The sequence below is a fragment of the Dendrobates tinctorius genome, unplaced genomic scaffold (genome assembly GCF_039654945.1).
Source record: "Dendrobates tinctorius isolate UK_male_01 unplaced genomic scaffold, ASM3965494v1 ptg000037l, whole genome shotgun sequence".
Taxonomy (NCBI): Eukaryota; Metazoa; Chordata; class Amphibia; order Anura; family Dendrobatidae; genus Dendrobates; species Dendrobates tinctorius.
This window is the reverse complement of record NW_027361705.1, coordinates 670,730-691,161: the sequence shown is the minus strand read 5'-3', so window position 1 is coordinate 691,161 and position 20,432 is coordinate 670,730. Positions and strand designations below refer to the sequence as shown.

At 49.6% G+C, this 20,432-nt stretch overlaps 1 protein-coding gene across 5 annotated transcripts in view; it reads right to left on the bottom strand.

Moving 5' to 3' along the window:
* The window catches only part of LOC141088006 (protein arginine N-methyltransferase 7-like), a 235,930-nt gene that overhangs the window by 142,206 nt on the left and 73,292 nt on the right, over nt 1-20,432 (bottom strand). Inside the window, exon 1 of one of the 5 annotated variants that reach the window (XM_073573841.1) lies at nt 6,996-7,110. The exons of the other annotated variants lie outside the window; for them this stretch is intronic. Coding sequence (XP_073429942.1) covers nt 6,996-7,065 — 70 coding nt within the window. The 5' untranslated portion in view covers nt 7,066-7,110. Of the gene's footprint in view, nt 1-6,995; nt 7,111-20,432 lie in introns of those variants that run through there. 5 annotated transcript variants of the gene reach the window in all.

Here is a 20,432-nt window from a genome sequence, read left to right as displayed (position 1 = left end):
TATCCCCACTGAGGACACGCTATCAGTTATCCCCACTGAGGACACGCTGTCAGTCATCCCCACTAAGGACACGCTGTCAGTCATCCCCACTGAGGACACGCTGTCAGTCATCCCCACTGAGGACACGATGTCAGTCCTACCCACTGAGGACATGCTGACAGTCATAGCCACTGAGGACGCGCTGACAGTCATAGTCACTGAGGACGCGCTGACAGTCATAGCCACTGAGGACACGCTGTCAGTCATAGCCACTGAGGACACGCTGTCAGTCATAGCCACTGAGAACGCGCTGTCATTCATAGCCACTGAGGATACGCTGTCAGTCATAGTCACTGAGGACACGCTGTCAGTCATAGCCACTGAGGACAAGCTGACAGTCATAGCCACTGAGGACAAGCTGTCAATCATAGCCATTGAGGATGCGCTGTCAGTTTTAGCCACTGAAAACATGCTGACAATCATAGCCACAGGACATGCTGTCAGTCATAGCCACTGAGGACACGCTGTCAGTCATCCCCACTGAGGACACGCTGTCAGTCATACCCACTGAGGACATGCTGTCAGCCATCCCCACTGAGGACACGCTGTCAGCCATCCCCACTTAGGACATGCTGACATTCTTTCCCACTGAGGACACACTGTCAGCCATCCCCACTGAGGACATGCTGACATTCTTTCCCACTGAGGACACGCTGTCAGTCATCCCCACTGAGGACATGCTGTCAGCCATCCCCACTGAGGACACGCTGTCAGCCATCCCCACTGAGGACACGCTGTCAGCCATCCCCATTGAGGACACGCTGTCAGCCATACCCACTGAGGACATGCTGACAGTCATACCCACTGAGGACACGCTGTCAGTCATACCCACTGAGGACACGCTGTCAGCCATCCCCACTGAGGACACGCTGTCAGCCATCCCCATTGAGGACACGCTGTCAGCCATACCCACTGAGGACATGCTGACAGTCATACCCACTGAGGACACGCTGTCAGTCATACCCACTGAGGACAAGCTGTCAGTCATAGTCACTGAGGACGGGCTGCCAGTTACAGCCACTGAGGACGCGATGTCAGTCATAGCCACTGAGGACGCACTGTCAGTCATAGCCACTGAGGACATGCTGTCAGTCATAGCCACTGAGGACACGCTGTCAGTCATAGCCACTGAGGACACGCTGTCAGTCATAGCCACTGAGGACATGCTGTCAGTCATCCCCACTGAGGACACGCTGTCAGTCATCCCCACTGAGGACACGCTGTCAGCCATACCCACTGAGGACATGCTGACAGTCATAGCCACTGAAGACACGCTGTCAGTCAAACCAACTGAGGACGCGCTGACAGTCATAGCCACTGAGGACGTGCTGACAGTCATAGCCATTGAAGACGTTGTCAGTCAAAGCCGCTGAAATCACGCTGTCAGTCATTGCCACTGAGGACACGCTGTCAGTCACAGCCACTGAGGACACGCTGGCAGTCATGGCCACTGAAAACACACTGTCAGTCATAGCTACTGATGACATGCTGACAGTCATAGCCACTGAGGACACGCTGTCAGTCATGACTACTGAGGACACGCTGTCAGTCATAGCCTCTGAAGACGCGCTGACAGTCATAGCCACCGAGGACACGCCGTCAGTCATGGCCACTGAAAACACGCTGTCAGTAATAGCCACTGAGGACATGGTGACAGTCATAGCCACTGAGGACAAGCTGTCAGTCATTCCCACTGTGGACGAGCTGTCAGTCATAGCCACTGGGGACGCGCTGTCAGTCATAGCCACTGAGGATGCGCTGTCAGTCATAGCCACTGAGGACGCGCTGTCAGTCATAGCCACTGAGGACGCATTGTCAGTCATAGCCTCTGAAGATGCGCTGACAGTCATAGCCACTGAGGACATGCTGTCAGTCATGGTCACTGAAAACACGCTGTCAGTCATAGCCACTGAGGACGTGCTGACAGTCATGGCCACTGAGGACACGCTTTCAGTCATGGCCACTGAGGACACGCTGTCAGTCATGGCCACTGAGGACACGCTGTCAGTCATAGCCACTGAGGACGCGCTGTCAGTCATAGCCACTGAGGACGTGCTGACAGTCATGGCCACTGAGGACACGCTTTCAGTCATGGCCACTGAGGACACGCTGTCAGTCATGGCCACTGAGGACACGCTGTCAGTCATAGCCACTGAGGACGCGCTGTCAGTCATAGCCACTGAAAACACGTTGTCAATCATAGTCACTGAGGACACACTATCAGTAACAGCCACTGAGAACGTGCTGACAATCATAGCAACTGAGGATGCGCTGACCGTCACAGCCAGAGGACACGCTGTCAGTCATCGCCACTGAGGACACGCTGTCAGTTATCCCCACTGAGGACACGCTGTCAGTCATCCCCACTGAGGACACGCTGTCAGTCATCCCCACTGAGGACACGCTGTCAGTCATAGCCACTGAGGACGCGCTGTCAGTTATACCCACTGAGGACACGCTGTCAGTCATACCCACTATGGGCGCGCTTTCAGTCATAGCCTCTGAGGACGCGCTGACAGTCATAGCCACTTAGGACGCGCTGACCGTCATAGCCACTGAGGACGCGCTGTCAGACATGGCCACTGAAAACACACTGTCAGTCATAGCCACTGAGGACATGCTGTCAGTCATCCCCACTGAGGATACGCTGTCAGTCATAGCCACTGAGGACAAGCTGACAGTCTCAGCCACTGAGGACAAGCTGTCAATCATAGCCACTGAGGACGCGCTGTAGGTTATAGCCACTGAGGACACACTGTCAGTCATAGCCACTGAGGACACGCTGTCAGTCATACCCACTGAGGACACACTGTCAGTCATAGCCACTGAGGACGCGCTGTCAGTTATAGCCACTGAGGATGCGCTGTCAGTCACAGCCACTGAGAATGTGCTGTCAGTCATAGCCACTGAGGACATGCTGTCAGTCATAGCCACTGAGGATGCGCTGACAGTCATAGCCACTGAGGACGCGCTGACAGTCATAGCCACTGAGGACGCGCTGACTGTCATAGCCACTGAGGACGCGCTGACTGTCATAGCCACTGAGGACACGCTGTCAGTCATAGCCACTGAGGACATGCTGTCAGTCATAGCCACTGAGGATGCGCTGACAGTCATAGCCACTGAGGACGCGCTGACAGTCATAGCCACTGAGGACGCGCTGACAGTCATAGCCACTGAGGACATGCTGTCAGTCATAGCCACTGAGGATGCGCTGACAGTCATAGCCACTGAGGACGCGCTGACAGTCATAGCCACTGAGGACGCGCTGACTGTCATAGCCACTGAGGACGCGCTGACCGTCATAGCCACTGAGGACGCGCTGTCAGACATGGCCACTGAAAACACACTGTCAGTCATAGCCACTGAGGACATGCTGTCAGTCATCCCCACTGAGGATACGCTGTCAATCATAGTCACTGAGGACACGCTGTCAGTCATAGCTACTGAGGACAAGCTGACAGTCATAGCCACTGAGGACAAGCTGTCAATCATAGCCATTGAGGATGCGCTGTCAGTTTTAGCCACTGAGAACGTGCTGACAATCATAGCCACAGGACATGCTGTCAGTCATACCCACTGAGGACATGCTGTCAGCCATCCCCACTGAGGACACGCTGTCAGCCATCCCCACTGAGGACATGCTGACATTCTTTCCCACTGAGGACACACTGTCAGCCATCCCCACTGAGGACCTGCTGACATTCTTTCCCACTGAGGACACGCTGTCAGTCATCCCCACTGAGGACACGCTGTCAGCCATCTCCACTGAGGACACACTGTCAGCCATCCCCACTGAGGACACGCTGTCAGCCATACCCACTGAGGACATGCTGACAGTCATACCCACTGAGGACACGCTGTCAGTCATACCCACTGAGGACAAGCTGTCAGTCATAGTCACTGAGGACGGGCTCCCAGTTACAGCCACTAAGGACGCGATGTCAGTCATAGCCACTGAGGACGCACTGTCAGTCATAGCCACTGAGAACGCGCTGACAGTCACAGCCAGAGGACATGCTGTCAGTCATAGCCACTGAGGACACACTGTCAGTCATAGCCACTGAGGACATGCTGTCAGTCATCCCCACTGAGGACACGCTGTCAGTCATCCCCACTGAGGACACGCTGTCAGCCATACCCACTGAGGACATGCTGACAGTCATAGCCACTGAAGACACGCTGTCAGTCAAACCAACTGAGGACGCGCAGACAGTCATAGCCACTGAGGACGTGCTGACAGTCATAGCCATTGAAGACGTTGTCAGTCAAAGTCGCTGAAATCACGCTGTCAGTCATTGCCACTGAGGACACGCTGTCAGTCACAGCCACTGAGGACACGCTGGCAGTCATGGCCACTGAAAACACACTGTCAGTCATAGCTACTGATGACATGCTGACAGTCATAGCCACTGAGGGCACGCTGTCAGTCATGACTACTGAGGACACGCTGTCAGTCATAGCCTCTGAATATGCGCTGACAGTCATAGCCACCGAGGACACGCCGTCAGTCATGGCCACTGAAAACACGCTGTCAGTCATAGCCACTGAGGACATGGTGACAGTCATAGCCACTGAGGACAAGCTGTCAGTCATTCCCACTGTGGATGAGCTGTCAGTCATAGCCACTGGGGACGCGCTGTAAGTTATAGCCACTGAGGACGCGCTGTCAGTCATAGCCACTGAGGATGCGCTGTCAGTCATAGCCACTGAGGACGCGCTGTCAGTCATAGCCACTGAGGACGCACTGTCAGTCATAGCCTCTGAAGATGCGCTGACAGTCATAGCCACTGAGGACATGCTGTCAGTCATGGTCACTGAAAACACGCTGTCAGTCATAGCCACTGAGGACGTGCTGACAGTCATGGCCACTGAGGACACGCTGTCAGTCATGGCCACTGAGGACACGCTGTCAGTCATGGCCACTGAGGACACGCTGTCAGTCATGGCCACTGAGGACACGCTGTCAGTCATGGCCACTGAGGACACGCTGTCAGTCACAGCCACTGATGACGCGCTGTCAGTCATAGCCACTGAGGACGCGCTGTCAGTCATGGCCACTGAAAACACGTTGTCAATCATAGTCACTGAGGACACACTATCAGTCATAGCCACTGAGAACGTGCTGACAATCATAGCAACTGAGGATGCGCTGACCGTCACAGCCAGGGAACACGCTGTCAGTCATCGCCACTGAAGACACGCTGTCAGTTATCCCCACTGAGGACACGCTGTCAGTCATCCCCACTGAGGACACGCTGTCAGCCATCCCCACTGAGGACATGTTGACAGTCATACCCACTAAAGACACGCTGTCAGTCATACCCACTGAGGACATGCTGTCAGTCATAGCCACTGAGGACGCGTTGACAGTCATAGCCACTGAGGACGCGCTGAGTCATAGCCACTGAGGACGCGCTGACAGTCATAGCCACTGAGGACGCGCTGACAGTCATAGCCACTGAGGACACGCTGTCAGTCATAGCCACTGAGAACGCGCTGTCATTCATAGCCACTGAGGACATGCTTTCAGTCACACCCACTATGGGGGCGCTGTCAGTCATAGCCTTTGAGGACGCGCTGACTGTCATAGCCACTTAGGATGCGCTGACCGTCATAGCCACTGAGGACATGCTGTTAGTCATCCCCACTGAGGATACGCTGTCAGTCATAGCCACTGAGGACATGCTGACAGTCATAGCCACTGAGGACAAGCTGTCAATCATAGCCACTGAGGACGCGCTGTCAGTTATAGCCAATGAGGACGTGCTGTCAGTCATAGCCACTGAGGACGCATTGTCAGTCATAGCCACTGAGGACGCGCTGTCAGTCAAGGCCACTGAGGACACGCTGTCAGTCATATCCACTGAGGACACGCTGTCAGTCATAGCCACTGAGAACATGCTGACAATCATAGCCACTGAGGACGCGCTGACAGTCATAGCCAGAGGACATGCTGTCAGTCATAGCCACTGAGGACACGCTGTCAGTCATCCCCACTGACACGCTGTCAGACATACCCACTGAGGACACGCTGTCAGCCATCCCCACTGAGGACACGCTGTCAGCCATCCCCACTGAGGACACGCTGTCAGCCATCCCCACTGAGGACACGCTTTCAGCCATCCCCACTGAGGACACGTTGACAGTCATACCCACTGAGGACACGCAGTCAGTCATTCCCACTGAGGACACGCAGTTAGTCATACCCACTGAGGACACGCAGTCAGTCATTCCCACTGAGGACGCGCTGACAGTCATAGCCACTGAGGACACGCTGTCAGTCATAGCCACTAAGGACATGCTGTCAGTCATAGCCACTGAGGACGCGCTGACAGTCAGACCCACTGAGGAACGCTGTCAGTCATACCCACTATGGATGCGCTGTCAGTCATAGCCACTTAGGACGCGCTGACCGTCATAGCCACTGAGGATGCGCTGTCAGACATGGCCACTGAAAACACACTGTCAGTCATCCCCACTGACGACACGCTGTCAGTCATAGCCACTGAGAAAGAGCTGACAATCATAGCCTCTGGGGAAGAGTCCTGAGGAGATAATTTGCATATTCCCAGTGCCTTCTGGGATAAGTGAAGAGTCTCCGCGAGCTCAACGATCACTGGATTTTGGTCGTTGCAGCAGAAAAGAGGAAATCGGTAAGCCAAAAATTTTGGCTCATTTTTCATCGCTTTGAAATCTCTTTAACAATAACTATATGGAAGAGGCCAGGAGCCATATGGTGAGCTGCATTTCTTGCTACATGTTCACAGACTTTCCAGTGGAAAAGCCAAACTTCACATGCCACAAATGCAAGCTTGCTTCCCTGTTGGAGGAAAAGTTCCAAAATCTCGAAGAGAGGTTAGCTACATTGAAGATCATTAAGGAAGGTGAAGAGTTTTTAGACAGAGCAGAATTATCTCTTCATGTTACAGAAAGAGAAGAAATTCGAAGTGCACCTGAAGAAAGAGAGGAAAGGAAACATGTGACCCAGAGAAGCAGGCGGATCGGGAGGCAGTCACCGCCCATACTGCTCAGGAACCAGTACCAGGCTCTCACGCAGGAAAACGATGAAGAAATACATCAGGATAAGACTTTGCCCACAAACAGCAACTTCGTACGCCTTCACAGTCGTCCTGGATGGAGAAAGAAAAATGTTCTGAAGAAGAAATGGAGATTGTGGTCATGGGGGATTCCCTGTTGAGAGAAATAGAGACCGCTGTCAGTCATATCCACTGCAGACCGGATATAACCTCAAGAGAAATGTGCTGTCTTCCAGGTGCAAAAATTAAAGATGTTTCTGACAGGATATCAGGACTCTTCAGACCTACTGATGACTACCCATTCCTGCTAATACATGTGGGGACAAATGACACAGCAAGAAACGACCTGGAAACCATCTGCAATGACTTTGAAAACGTAAGTAAGAAAGTGAAAGAACTGGGAGCGCAGGTGGTCTTCTCTTCCATCCTCCCAGTGGATGGTCATGGAACAAGGAGGTGGAATAAGATTCTGCAGGTGAACAACTAGCTACGCCGATGGTGTCGTCAGCAAGGATTTGGATTTCTGGATCACGGAGTGAATTACCCATACGATGGAATACTTGCTAGAGATGGGGTGCACCTTACGAAGACTGGAAAACATGTATTTGGAAGTCGCCTTGCTACACTCATGAGGAGAGCTTTAAACTAGGACAATGTGGGAAGGGAAGCAAAAGGCCAGGAAAAGCCATACACCTGACAAATGCTATAGAGAATTCTGCTATTAGAAATGGGAGGAAAGAACAAAGACAAAAAAATCTAAATAATAAAAATACTGGAGAAAGAGAAACCAATCACAAACTAAAATGTTTCTATACTAATGCACAATGCATGGGCAACAAACAAGGAGAATTGGAACTACTAACGCAGGAAAAGAAATATGATGTCATTGGAATCACAGAAACTTGGTGGGACAATACACATGATTGGAATACAAGGCTAGAAGGATACAACTTATTTGCAAGAAACAGACTTGATAAATGAGGAGGAGGTGTCACATTGTACGTTAGAAACACGTATATCTGCACAGAGATTGAAGCTTCAGAGACTGGGAGTTCTGTGGAAACTGTTTGGGTAAGAATACAAGGACAGAACAATGGAAAGGACACCACTGTAGGCATTTACTACAGGCCGCCTGTGCAAGCTGAAGATATGGATGAACTCTTTATGCATTAAATCGCTGACTTCTATAAAAAATATGACAGTTGTCAAGGGAGATTTCAACTATCCAGACATTTGTTGGGAATCTCTCTCAGGCAAAACTAACAGGTCAAGGAAATTCTTATCCTTTCTTGCTGACAACTTTGGGTATGTGCACACGCTGCGGTTTTTGCTGCGTTTCTGCTGCAGTTTTGACCGCAGCAGAACTGCAGCAGTTCTGCAGCCAGTGTACAGTAGCATATTATCCTATGGGATTAACATTCTGCTGTGCACATGCTGCGGATTTTTACCTGCGGAAAAGCTTCATTTTTTTTCCGCAGCATGTCAATTGTTTCTGCGGATTCTGCTGCGGTTTGCCACCTATTCCATTGTCCAGGTGGCAAACCGCAGGGCAAAACCGCAGGCCAATCCGCAGGTCATTTTACCTGCGGTTCCGCAGATATGAATCCGCAGACGAATCTGCAGTGTGTGCACGTAGCCTTTATCTTCCAAAAGGTAGGGGAGAAAACAAGGGGAACTGCTACATTGGATCGAATCCTTATAAACAGGGAGGAAATGGTTGAGGAGGTAAAAGTGGCTGGGACCCTAGGAGGTAGCGACCATGCTATTTTAGAATTTTGGATAACTAGAGGCGGAAGACCTGTGAAGACTCAGACGTCAAGGTTAGATTTCAGAAAGGCAGATTTTAAGGGATTCAGAAAGAGGATTGGATGGATCTAATGGCTGGATATCCTTAAGGACAAAAATGTCCAGGAAGGATGGGAAATCTTGAAAAATGAAATTCTCAAAGCAAAATCGTTAACAATTCCGAAAAGAGGGGAGAATAGGAAGCATTTAAGGAAACCAGGATGGATGAACACAGAACTTAAGCACATGCTAAAAAGGAAGAAAGAAATATGTTTATAAAATGGAAAGAGGGAGGCATATCTAAAGAGGAATATAATGCTGCCTGCAGAACCTGCAGGGCACGAATCAGATTATCTAAAGCTGACAATGAATTGAGGCTTTAAAGAGACGTCAAAAGCAATAACAAAGGATTTTGGGGATATGTCAAAAGTAAAAGAAAAGTCAAAGATGCTATAGGATTTTTACAGGATGAAAATGATGAAATGGTAAGACAGGATGTTGAGAAGGCCGAACTTTTAAATTCCTATTTTGCATCCGTTTTCTCTCAGAAAGGAAATGTAACATCCAGTATTCTTCACTGTCCTATTAAGGGAATAGAAGAATCCAGGATATCTATAAACAGAAATATAGTGAGGAAACACTTAGCTAACCTAAAATGAATTCAAGTCTCCAGGTCCAGATGAATTACACCCCACAGTATTGAAGGAGATAGCAGAAGAAATTTTTGAACCGCTCTCCATAATCATTGAAAATTCGTAGAGAACAGGAAAAGTCCCAGAAGACTGGAGAAGAGCAAATGTTGTTCCTATCTTCAAAAAGGGGAAGAAGGTGGACTCAGGCAACTATAGGCCGGTGAGTCTGACTTCTATACCAGGAAAGATCTTTGAACAAATTATTAACAACATGTATGTCAGTACCTGGATAAGAATGAAGTGATTAAACAGAGTCAGCATGGGTTTGTAACTAATAAGTCATGTCAGACTAACTTAATTTCCTTCTATGACAGAATCACTGATTGGGTGGATTAGGGAAATGCTGTAGATATAGTATATCTTGACTTCAGCAAAGCATTTGACAAAGTATCTCACACAATCCTTATTGAAAAAATGACTAAGTATGGAATGGACAAGGCAACTGTTAGGTGGATTCATAACTGGCTTAGTGATCGGACCCAAAGAGTGGTTGTAAATCGCTGCACATCCAGTTGGAAGAATGTCTCAAGTGGGGTACCACAGGGCTCATGTTATGAATGAGTCACCGGAGGAAAAAACAAAAATACAAGCTAAGTCCAGAAAACCGGAGAGGTTGGTAGCTATCAGATTGCAGACCCCTGATCCTATCCACAACAACTAACAGTAGCCGTGGGGGGTTCCTACGATGCCCTAGACCCCTCGATCACAGCCGGAGAACTAAATAGGCCTAAAGAAAGAAAGGGAAATCTAAACTGCCCCAGAGCAGAACCCAAAGCAATAGGCAGCCCCCAACATATAATGACGGTGAAGCAAGATGAAAACACTAACACAGAAGAAAGATAGGTTGAGCAAACGATGGGGCCCAAGCTAACTAAAAAGGACAGGATAGAAAAGCTGCTGTCTGCAATCCATAAAAAACCCTACCAAAAAATGTCCCAACCGTCTTGATAGGAAAAACAGGCCCTGAAGTCGCTAGGACTTCAAAAAGACTATATCAGCACTCAGGTAAATTCTGAAGACAGAGCAAAGAGACAAACTGATCAGAGACAAAAATGGAACTCAGCACACCCCCGACCGGGGATGGCTGAACTCCAAAAAACAAGGTAAACAAAACAAAACTAATAAGTTCAATAGCAGAGCAAAAACTTATCTTTGGGAAGCAGAAATCAGACTGGTCTCCTAGAATCCAGCAGAGAAATCACCAGCGACTCAGAAGGGCGTCGGCTGCCTTATATCCAGTCAGAATTTCCAGTTACCCAGTCATCATCTACCAGATCAGGTGTTTGGTAATCAGCCTCACTACCTTCCTTCACCAGAAGAGCAAATGGGAGGAATAGGGCTAAGCAACAGCACATGTGAAAAAGACAGGTATACTAATAGATCACAGACTGAATATGAGTCAACAGTGTGATGCAGCAGCAAAAAAGGCAAATGCAATTCTAGGAAGTATTAACAGAAGCATACAGTCTAGATCACGTGAAGTCATTATTGCCCTCTACTCCTCTATGGTCAGACCTCATCTGGAATACTGTGTCCAGTTTTGGGCGCCACATTTTAAAAAAGACATCAACAAACTGAAGCAATTTCAGAAAAGAGCGACCAGAATGGTGACCGGTCTGCAAACCCTCTCTTATGAGAAAAGGTTGCAGGATTTGGGAATGTTTAGCTTGCAAAAGAGAAGACGGAGAGGAGAATTAATAAATGTCTACAAATATCTCAAGGGCTGTCACATTGCAGAAGGATCATCTTTATTCTCATTTGCACAAGGAAAGACTAGAAGCAATGGGATGAAACTGAATGGGAGGAGACACAGATTAGATATTAGAAAAATCTTTTTGACAGTTAGAGTGATCAATGTGTGGAACAGGATGCCACGAGAGGTGGTGAGTTCTTCTTCAATAGAAGTCTTCAAACAGAGGCTGGACAGATATCTGTCTGGGATGATTTAGCAAATCCTGCTTTGAGCAGGGGGTTGGACCAGATGGCCCAGGAGGTTCCTTCCAACTCTACGATTCTATGACGCACTGACAGTCACAGCCAGAGGACACGCTGTCAGTTGTAGCCACTGAGGACACGCTGTCAGTCATAGCCATTGAGGACACGCTGTCAGTCATCCCCACTGAGGACACGCTGTCAGTCATCACCACTAAGGACACGCTGTCAGCCGTCCCCACTGAGGACATGCTGACAGTCATTGCAACTGAGGACACGCTGTTAGTCATGGCCACTGAAAACACGTTGTCAGTCATAACCACTGAGGACACGCTGTCAGTCATAGCCACTGAGACACGCTGTCAGACATGGCCACTGAAAATACACTGTCAGTCATAGCCACTGAGGACACGCTGTCAGTCATAGCCACTGAGGACACGCTGACAGTCATAGCCACTGAGGACACGCTGACAGTCATAGCCACTGAGGACACGCTGACAGTCATAGCCACTGAGGACACGCTGACAGTCATAGCCACTGAGAACACGCTGACAGTCATAGACACTGAGGACACGCTGACAGTCATACAGTCATAGCCACTGAGGAGCACTGACAGTCATAGCCACTGAGGACACGCTGTCAGTCATCCCCACTGAGGACACGCTGTCAGTCATCCCCACTGAGGACACGCTGTCAGTCATCCCCACTGAGGACACGCTGTCAGTCATCCCCACTGAGGACACGCTGTCAGTCATCCCCACTGAGGACACGCTGTCAGTCATCCCCACTGAGGACACGCTGTTAGTCATCCCCACTGAGGACAAGCTGTCAGCCATCCCCACTGAGGACACGCTGTCAGCCATCCCCACTGAGGACACGATGTCAGTGTAAGGCGTTGGGTTCCTGTCGCTGCACAGCGGGAATCCCGAGCCTTACTTCCGGCGGTCTCCCATTCCTCTCCAGCCGCAGAGGAGGTTGCTCAGCAAACTCGTCGGTCCCGGCGCTCTGCCCAGACCAGCTCCGTGGGTTTGCTTGCTGCTGCCACCTCTGGCACAGCTATGGCAATGCATGCTGCTCAGCAGTGAGATTCTCCAGGGACTAAGTCCTCTTGTCGGACCACTGAGCATGCCCGTGGAGTGATCTCCCATTGGAGATCGAAGGTCACGTGCTCAGGTCCTGCTCGTGTTCGGATTGGCCCATCCGAGAAGCCAGGAAGGTCCCGGACGCTCACGGCTATAAAAGGTTCGCATGGCCGCTCGGCCATGCGCTAGGATAGACTGTATTTTCAGACTATAAGGAGTGAGTGGTGTATGCACGTATGAATATCTCTGGTGACTGACTCATTATGAAACCCCTACCCCATGGTACGCATGTGTTGTGCAGCCTAGCCTGCTAGCGCCCAGGCTTGGGCATAGGTAGGTCAGAGTCAGGCATTAGTCATCAACAGTGACTCGGCACACCTCAGTGCCCATGCTCCACACTCCATAGCCAGCGTCTATAGTGGCGCTCGTGGCAGCAAAGCCGCGCGCTCAGTGGGCCTAGAAGGACTCTAACCCCGTGTCCTTGGGGTAGAGTTCTGTGGCCGCTTGCTGTGCGCTCTTTGGCCGGGCTCTATGAGTTAAACAGGCTCCGACATCCACATTAAGCGGCTGCGCGGCTCTGTGAATTAACAGAGTCCGCTCCTGTTCACATTGGGTGACGTAACCCACGTGTGACTGTTTTTACGCCGCTCTATTTTTCCGCCATTTTCTAGCAGCAGTGTGCCACCTCTGCACGGTGGACCCCGGGCTGCGAACGCACCTACTACTACTTTATAATTTGGTGCGTTCCGCCAGCCCTAACAGTCAGTCATACTCACTGAGGACATTCTGTCAGTCATAGCCACTGAGGACGCACTGACAGTCATAGACACTGAGGACACACTGACAGTCATAGACACTGAGGACGCGCTGACAGTCATAGCCACTGAGGACACACTGATAGTCATAGCCACTGAAGACGCACTGTCAGTCATAGCCACTGAGGACACCCTGTCAGTTATCCCCACTGAGGACACGCTGTCAGTCAACCCCACTGAGGACAAGCTGTCAGTCATTCCCACTGAGAACACGCTGTCAGTCATCCCCACTGAGGACACACTGTCAGCCATCCCCACTGAGGACACGCTGACAGTCATACCCACTGAGGACATGCTGTCAGTCATACTCACTGAGGACATGCTGTCAGTCATAGCCACTGAGGATGCACTATCAGTCATACCCACTGAGGACATGCTGGCAGTCATATCCACCGAGGATGCTCAGTCGGTAATCCCAACTGAGGACACGTTGTCAGTCATACCCCAAGGATGCGCTGTCAGAATCCTCGCCTCGTCTGCAGCCTATAATGAGTAGGACACAAATATTCTTATACTAAAACACAGAGGGGGATGGTGGGTGCAGGGATTTATACACTGATTGTCAGAAGCAAGAACTAAGTCTGAGAAAGCATCTGCCATCACCTCTCGCCTTAGATTCCTCCTATAATGTTTGTATAGGATACTATAGTGTAAGAGTAGGATAAGTAAACGGGGTGTACGAGTAGTCAGGGAAGCACCACAAGTTTGAGGAAGAAATAAAGTTAATGTTTGTCCTGAGCACAGTTTGGTATATAAAAAAACAAAAAACAAAAACTGAGGTGCACTCCCCTTCCCCAGGTCCAATACAGAGTCCCACCACTGCTGCTGATGTCTGACAATGACTACTGGTAGGGACGTCATGTCGACAGCACGGCAGCCAACCAGTGAGCCCAGCTGTTCTGACAGTGCAGAGGGAATGCCCCACTTCGAGCTGCTGAGCTCACAGATTGTCTGCTGCACTGTCGACAAGATCTCAGCACTGCAGAAAATGACAAGAGCGATGGCGGCGACTCGCTTGTGAATCTGGGGAAGACGAGTACTGCAAAGCTTGCTTTGTTTTACACCAAACTGTGCTCAGGGAAAAAATAACAGCGACAACAACTTTAAGGAAGTGCTCACATGTGGGGTTTTTAGTATGTTTTTCCAAAAATAAAGCAGTTAAACCAATGCCACCTTGTCTTCATTTTTGAAAATCACATCAAAAAGCGCCCTGGTATTGCATGGTGTGAACCCACCCTCAGGAGACTGGACTGGTGATGTGACTTTCTCTTTTTTTTTATTTATAAACTCGAAAAATACTTCACAGTAAACATTACAAACACACAGGAAAAGAAAAGTTAGGGTATGTTTCCACGGTCAGTAAACGCTGCGTACAGCCGCAGTGTGAAATCCGCAGAGTCCAGATGTAACCACATAGTGGAGGGGATTTTATGAAATCCCATCTCCACTATGTGTGCAGGGACGCCTCCAGCTTCCCTGCGTAACCGGACATGTGGCGCGTCTTTCTAGACCGCATGTCTATTTATCTTGCGGAGACGCTCAGTCTCCACAAGATAAATAGCACAGTCTACAAATAGGATGCGGTGATTCCGTATGAGTCAATGAACACATGTGGAATCACCGCGCGTACAAAAGCCACAAGCGCTTTGAATGGAGCGGACATGTGCTGCCTAATACGGAACGTGGAAACATACCCTAACTCAAAGTCATGTCATTAACATGTATAGGATTAGATCTCCTAGACATTATAACACACAATTAGCAAAGGCAATTGCAATATATTAGGGCCTGTCTAAATACAGGGAATTGCACGAATGTAGCAGAGAACTAGGCAAAGCTAATGTGCACTCTTTCTAGTCTAGTTTACGTGAATATTGTCTGATTCACATTAGGGTGTATGGCATGAAAGTGAGGAACTTAGTGTGCTGACTGATAGCGGTGTTACAACTCCATCACACCACTATCCCCAGATTTTAAGACATTTTTGAGGGCATCCTCTATTCTTATATACTATGTCAGTAGTGGCGAACCTATGGCACGCGTGTCAGAGGAGGCATGCAGAACCCTCCACTGTGCGCACACGCCGCTCCTTTCTCTTACTTCATTATGTTTGCAGATGCAAGTACATCACCGGGTCCAATGTGCAGCAGTATGTTACTGACCTCATCACACTGCTACCTGCACCAGGGCCGCAGAGGAGCAGAGACAGCTGAACATTAAATGTATCATTGTGAAAGGCAGCACAGTTTTGACAGAGGAAGTGTGTGGGAATGGGGGGCTGATCTATTCAGTGGGACAGTGTGTATATGTGTAAATATCGTGTAGAGGCAGTGCATGTGTGTATTTTGCAGAGGGGCAGTGTGTGTGTGTGTATTTTGCAGAGGGACAGTGTGTGTGTGTGTATTTTGCAGAGGGGCAGTGAGTGTGCATTTTGCAGAGGGACAGTGTGTGTGTGTATTTTGCAGAGGGGCAGTGCGTGTGTGTATTTTGCAGAGGGGCAGTGTGTGTGTGTGTATTTTGCAGAGTGACAGTGTGTGTGTATTTTGCAGAAGGGCAGTGTGTGTATTTTGCAGAGGGACAGTGTGTGTGTGTATTTTGCAGAGGGGCAGTGAGTGTGCATTTTGCAGAGGGGCAGTGTGTGTGTGTATTTTGCAGAGGGGCAGTGTGTGTGTGTATTTTGCAGAGGGGCAGTGTGTGTGTGTATTTTGCAGAGGGGCAGTGTGTGTGTGTGTGTATTTTGCAGAAGGGCAGTGTGTGTGTATTTTGCAGAGGGACAGTGTGTGTGTGTGTGTATTTTGCAGAGGGACAGTGTGTGTGTATTTTGCAGAGGGACAGTGTGTGTGTATTTTGCAGAGGGACAGTGTGTGTGTGTATTTTGCAGAGGGACAGTGTGTGCATGTGTGTGTGTATTTTGCAGAAGGGCAGTGTGTGTGTGTTTGCATTTTGCAGAGGGACAGTGTGTGTGTGCATTTTGCAGAGGGGCAGTGTGTGTGTGTATTTTGCAGAGGGGCAGTGTGTGTGTGTATTTTGCAGAGGGGCAGTGTGTGTGTGTATTTTGCAGAAGGGCAGTGTGTGTGTATTTTGCAGAGGGACAGTGTGTGTGTGTGTGTATTTTGCAGAGGGACAGTGTGTGTGTATTTTGCAGAGGGACAGTGTGTGTGTATTTTGCAGAGGGACAGTGTGTGCATGTGTGTGTGTATTTTGCAGAAGGGCAGTGTGTGTGTGTTTGCATTTTGCAGAGGGACAGTGTGTGTGTATTTTGTAGAGGGACAGTGTGTGTGTATATTGCAGGGGGACAGTGTGTGTATTTTGCAGAGGGGCAGTGTGCGTGTATCTTTTGCAGAAGGGCAGTGTGTGCATGTGTGTGTATTTTGCAGAAGGGCAGTGTGTGTGTGTGCATTTTGCAGAGGGACAGTGTGTGTGTGCGTGTATTTTGCAGAGGGACAGTGTATGTGTGTATTTTGCAGAGGGACAGTGTGTGTGTGTGTATTTTGCAGAGGGACAGTGTGTGTGTATTTTGCAGAGGGACAGTGTGTGTGTATTTCGCAGAGGGGCTGTGTGTGTGTATTTTGCAGAGGGGCAATGTGTGTGTATTTTGCAGAGGGACAGTGTGTGTGTTTATTTTGCAGAGGGGCAGTGTGTGTGTGTATTTTGCAGAGGGGCAGTGTGTGTGTATTTTGCAGAAGGGCAGTGTGTGTGTATTTTGCAGAAGGGCAGTGTGTGCATGTGTGTGTGCATTTTGCAGAAGGGCAGTGTGTGTGTGTGTGTTCATTTTGCAGAGGGACAGTGTGTGTGTGTTCATTTTGCAGAGGGACAGTGTGTGTGTGTGTATTTTGCAGAGGGACAGTGTATGTGTGTATTTTGCAGAGGGGCAGTGTGTGTGTGTATTTTGCAGAGGGGCAGTGTGTGTGTGTGTATTTTGCAGAGGGGCAGTGTGCGTGTGTATGTTACAGAGGGGCAGTGTGTGTATGTGTGTATTTTGCAGAAGGGCAGTGTGTGTGTGTGTATTTTGCAGAGGGACAGTGTGTGTGTATTTTGCAGAGGGACAGTGTGTGTGTGTAATTTGCAGAGGGACAGTGTGTGTGTAATTTGCAGAGTGACAGTGTGTGTGTGTGTATTTTGCAGAGGGGCAGTGCGTGTGTGTATTTTGCAGAGAGGCAGTGTGTGTGTGTGTATTTTGCAGAGTGACAGTGTGTGTGTATTTTGCAGAGGGGCAGTGAGTGTGCATTTTGCAGAGGGACAGTGTGTGTGTGTATTTTGCAGAGGGGCAGTGTGTGTGTGTATTTTGCATAGGGGCAGTGTGTGTGTGTATTTTGCAGAGTGACAGTGTGTGTGTGTATTTTGCAGAAGAGCAGTGTGTGTGTGTGTGTGTGTGTATTTTGCAGAGGAACAGTGTGTGTGTGTGTATTTTGCAGAGGGACAGTGTGTGTGTGTGTATTTTGCAGAGGGACAGTGTGTGTGTGTATTTTGTAGAGGGACAGTGTGTGTGTATATTGCAGGGGGACAGTGTGTGTATTTTGCAGAGGGGCAGTGAGCGTGTGTCTTTTGCAGAGGGGCAGTGTGTGTGTGTATTTTGCAGAAGGGCAGTGTGTGCATGTGTGTGTATTTTGCAGAAGGGCAGTGTGTGTGTGTGTGCATTTTGCAGAGGGACAGTGTGTGTGTATTTTGCAGAGGGACAGTGTGTGTGTATTTCGCAGGGGGACAGTGTGTGTGTATTTGGCAGAGGGGCAGTGTGTGTGTGTGTATTTTGCAGACGGGCAATGTGTGTGTATTTTGCAGAGGGACAGTGTGTGTTTTTTGCAGAGGGGCAGTGTGTGTGTATTTTGCAGAGGGGCAGTGTGTGTGTATTTTGCAGAGGGGCAGTGTGTGTGTGTATTTTGCAGAAGGGCAGTGTGTGTGTGTGTGTTCATTTTGCAGAGGGACAGTGTGTGTGTGTGTTCATTTTGCAGAGGGACAGTGTGTGTGTGTGTGTATTTTGCAGAGGGACAGTGTATGTGTGTATTTTGCAGAGGGGCAGTGTGTGTGTGTGTATTTTGCAGAGGGGCAGTGTGTGTATGTGTGTATTTTGCAGAAGGGCAGTGTGTGTGTGTGTGTGTATTTTGCAGAGGGACAGTGTGTGTGTGTGTATTTTGCAGAGGGACAGTGTGTGTGTGTAATTTGCAGAGGGACAGAGTGTGTGTAATTTGCAGAGTGACAGTGTGTGTGTGTGTATTTTGCAGAAGGGCAGTGTGTGTGTGTGTGTGCATTTTACAGAGGGACTGTGTGTGTATTTTGCAGAGGGACAGTGTGTGTGTGTATTTCGCAGAGGGGCAGTGTGTGTGTATTTCGCAGAGGGGCAGTGTGTGTGTGTATTTCGCAGAGGGGCAGTGTGTGTGTGTATTTTGCAGAGGGACAGTGTGTGTGTATTTTGCAGAGGGACAGTGTGTGTATTTTGCAGAGGGCAGGCAGTGTGTGTGTGTATTTTGCAGAGGGTAGTGTGTGTGTGTGTGTGCGTGTGTATTTTGCAGAGGGGCAGTGTGTGTGTGTGTATTTTACAGAGGGGCAGTGTGTGTGTGTGTGTGTGTGTGTGTGTATTTTGCAGATGGCCAGTGTGTGTGTATTTTGCAGAAGGGCAGTGTGTGCATGTGTGTGTATTTTGCAGAAGGACAGTGTGTGTGTGTGCATTTTGCAGAGGGACAGTGTGTGTGTGTGTGTGTGTGTATTTTGCAGAGGGACAGTGGGTGTGTGTATTTTGCAGAAGGGCAGTGTGTGCATGTGTGTGTGTATTTTGCAGAAGGGCAGTGTGTGCATTTTGCAGGGGGACAGTGTGCGTGTGTATTTTGCAGAGGGGCAGTGTGCGTGTGTATTTTGCAGAGGGGCAGTGTGCTTGTGTATTTTGCAGAGGGGCAGTGTGCGTGTGTATTTTGCAGAGGGGCAGTGTGCGTGTGTATTTTGCAGAGGGGCAGTGTGCGTGTGTATTTTGCAGAGGGACAGTGTGTGTGTGTGTGTATTTTGAAGAGGGGCAGTGTGTGTGTGTGTATTTTGCAGAGGGACAGTGTGTGTGTGTATTTTGCAGGGGGACAGTGTGTGTGTGTATTTTGCAGAAGGGCAGTGTGTGTGTGTGTGTGTGTGTGCATTTTGCAGAGGGACAGTGTGTGTGCGTATTTTGCAGAGGGGCAGTGTGTGTGTGTGTATTTTGCAGAGGGACAGTGTGTGTGTGTATTTTGCAGAAGGGCAGTGTGTGCATGTGTGTGTGTAATACATGTCCTCAGTGAGTATGACTGACAGCATGTCCTCAGTGGGTATGACTGTCAATGTGTCCTCAGTGGGGATGGCTGACAGCGTGTCCTCAGTGGGGATGACTGACAGCGTGTTCTCAGTGGGGATGACTGACAGCTTGTCCTCAGTGGGGATGACTGACAGCGTGTCCTCAGTGGGGATAACTGACAGCCTGTCCTCAGTGGGGATGACTGACAGCGTGTCCTCAGTGGGGATGACTGACAGGGTGTCCTCAGTGGCTATGACTGACAGTGCGTCTTCAGTGGCTATGACTATCAGTGTGTCCTCAGTGGCTATGACTGTCAGCGCGTCCTCAGTGTCTATGACTGTCAGTGTGTCCTCAGTGTCTATGACTGTCAGTGCGTCCTCAGTGGCTATGACTGACAGAATGTCCTCAGTGAGTATGACTGACTGTTAGGGCTGGCGGAACGCACCAAATTATAAAATAGTAGTAGGTGCGTTCGCAGCCCGGGGTCCACCGTGCAGAGGTGGCACACTGCTGCTAGAAAATGGCGGAAGAATAGAGCGGCGTAAAAACAGTCACACGTGGGTTACGTCACCCAATGTGAACGGGAGCGGACTCTGTTAATTCACAGAGCCGCGCAGCCGCTTAATGTGGATGTCGGAGCCTGTTTAACTCATAGAGCCCGGCCAAAGAGCACACAGCAAGCGGCCACAGAACTCTACCCCAAGGACACAGGGTTAGAGTCCTTCTAGGCCCACTGAGCGCGCGGCTTTGCTGCCACGAGCGCCACTATAGACGCTGGCTATGGAGTGTGGAGCATGGGC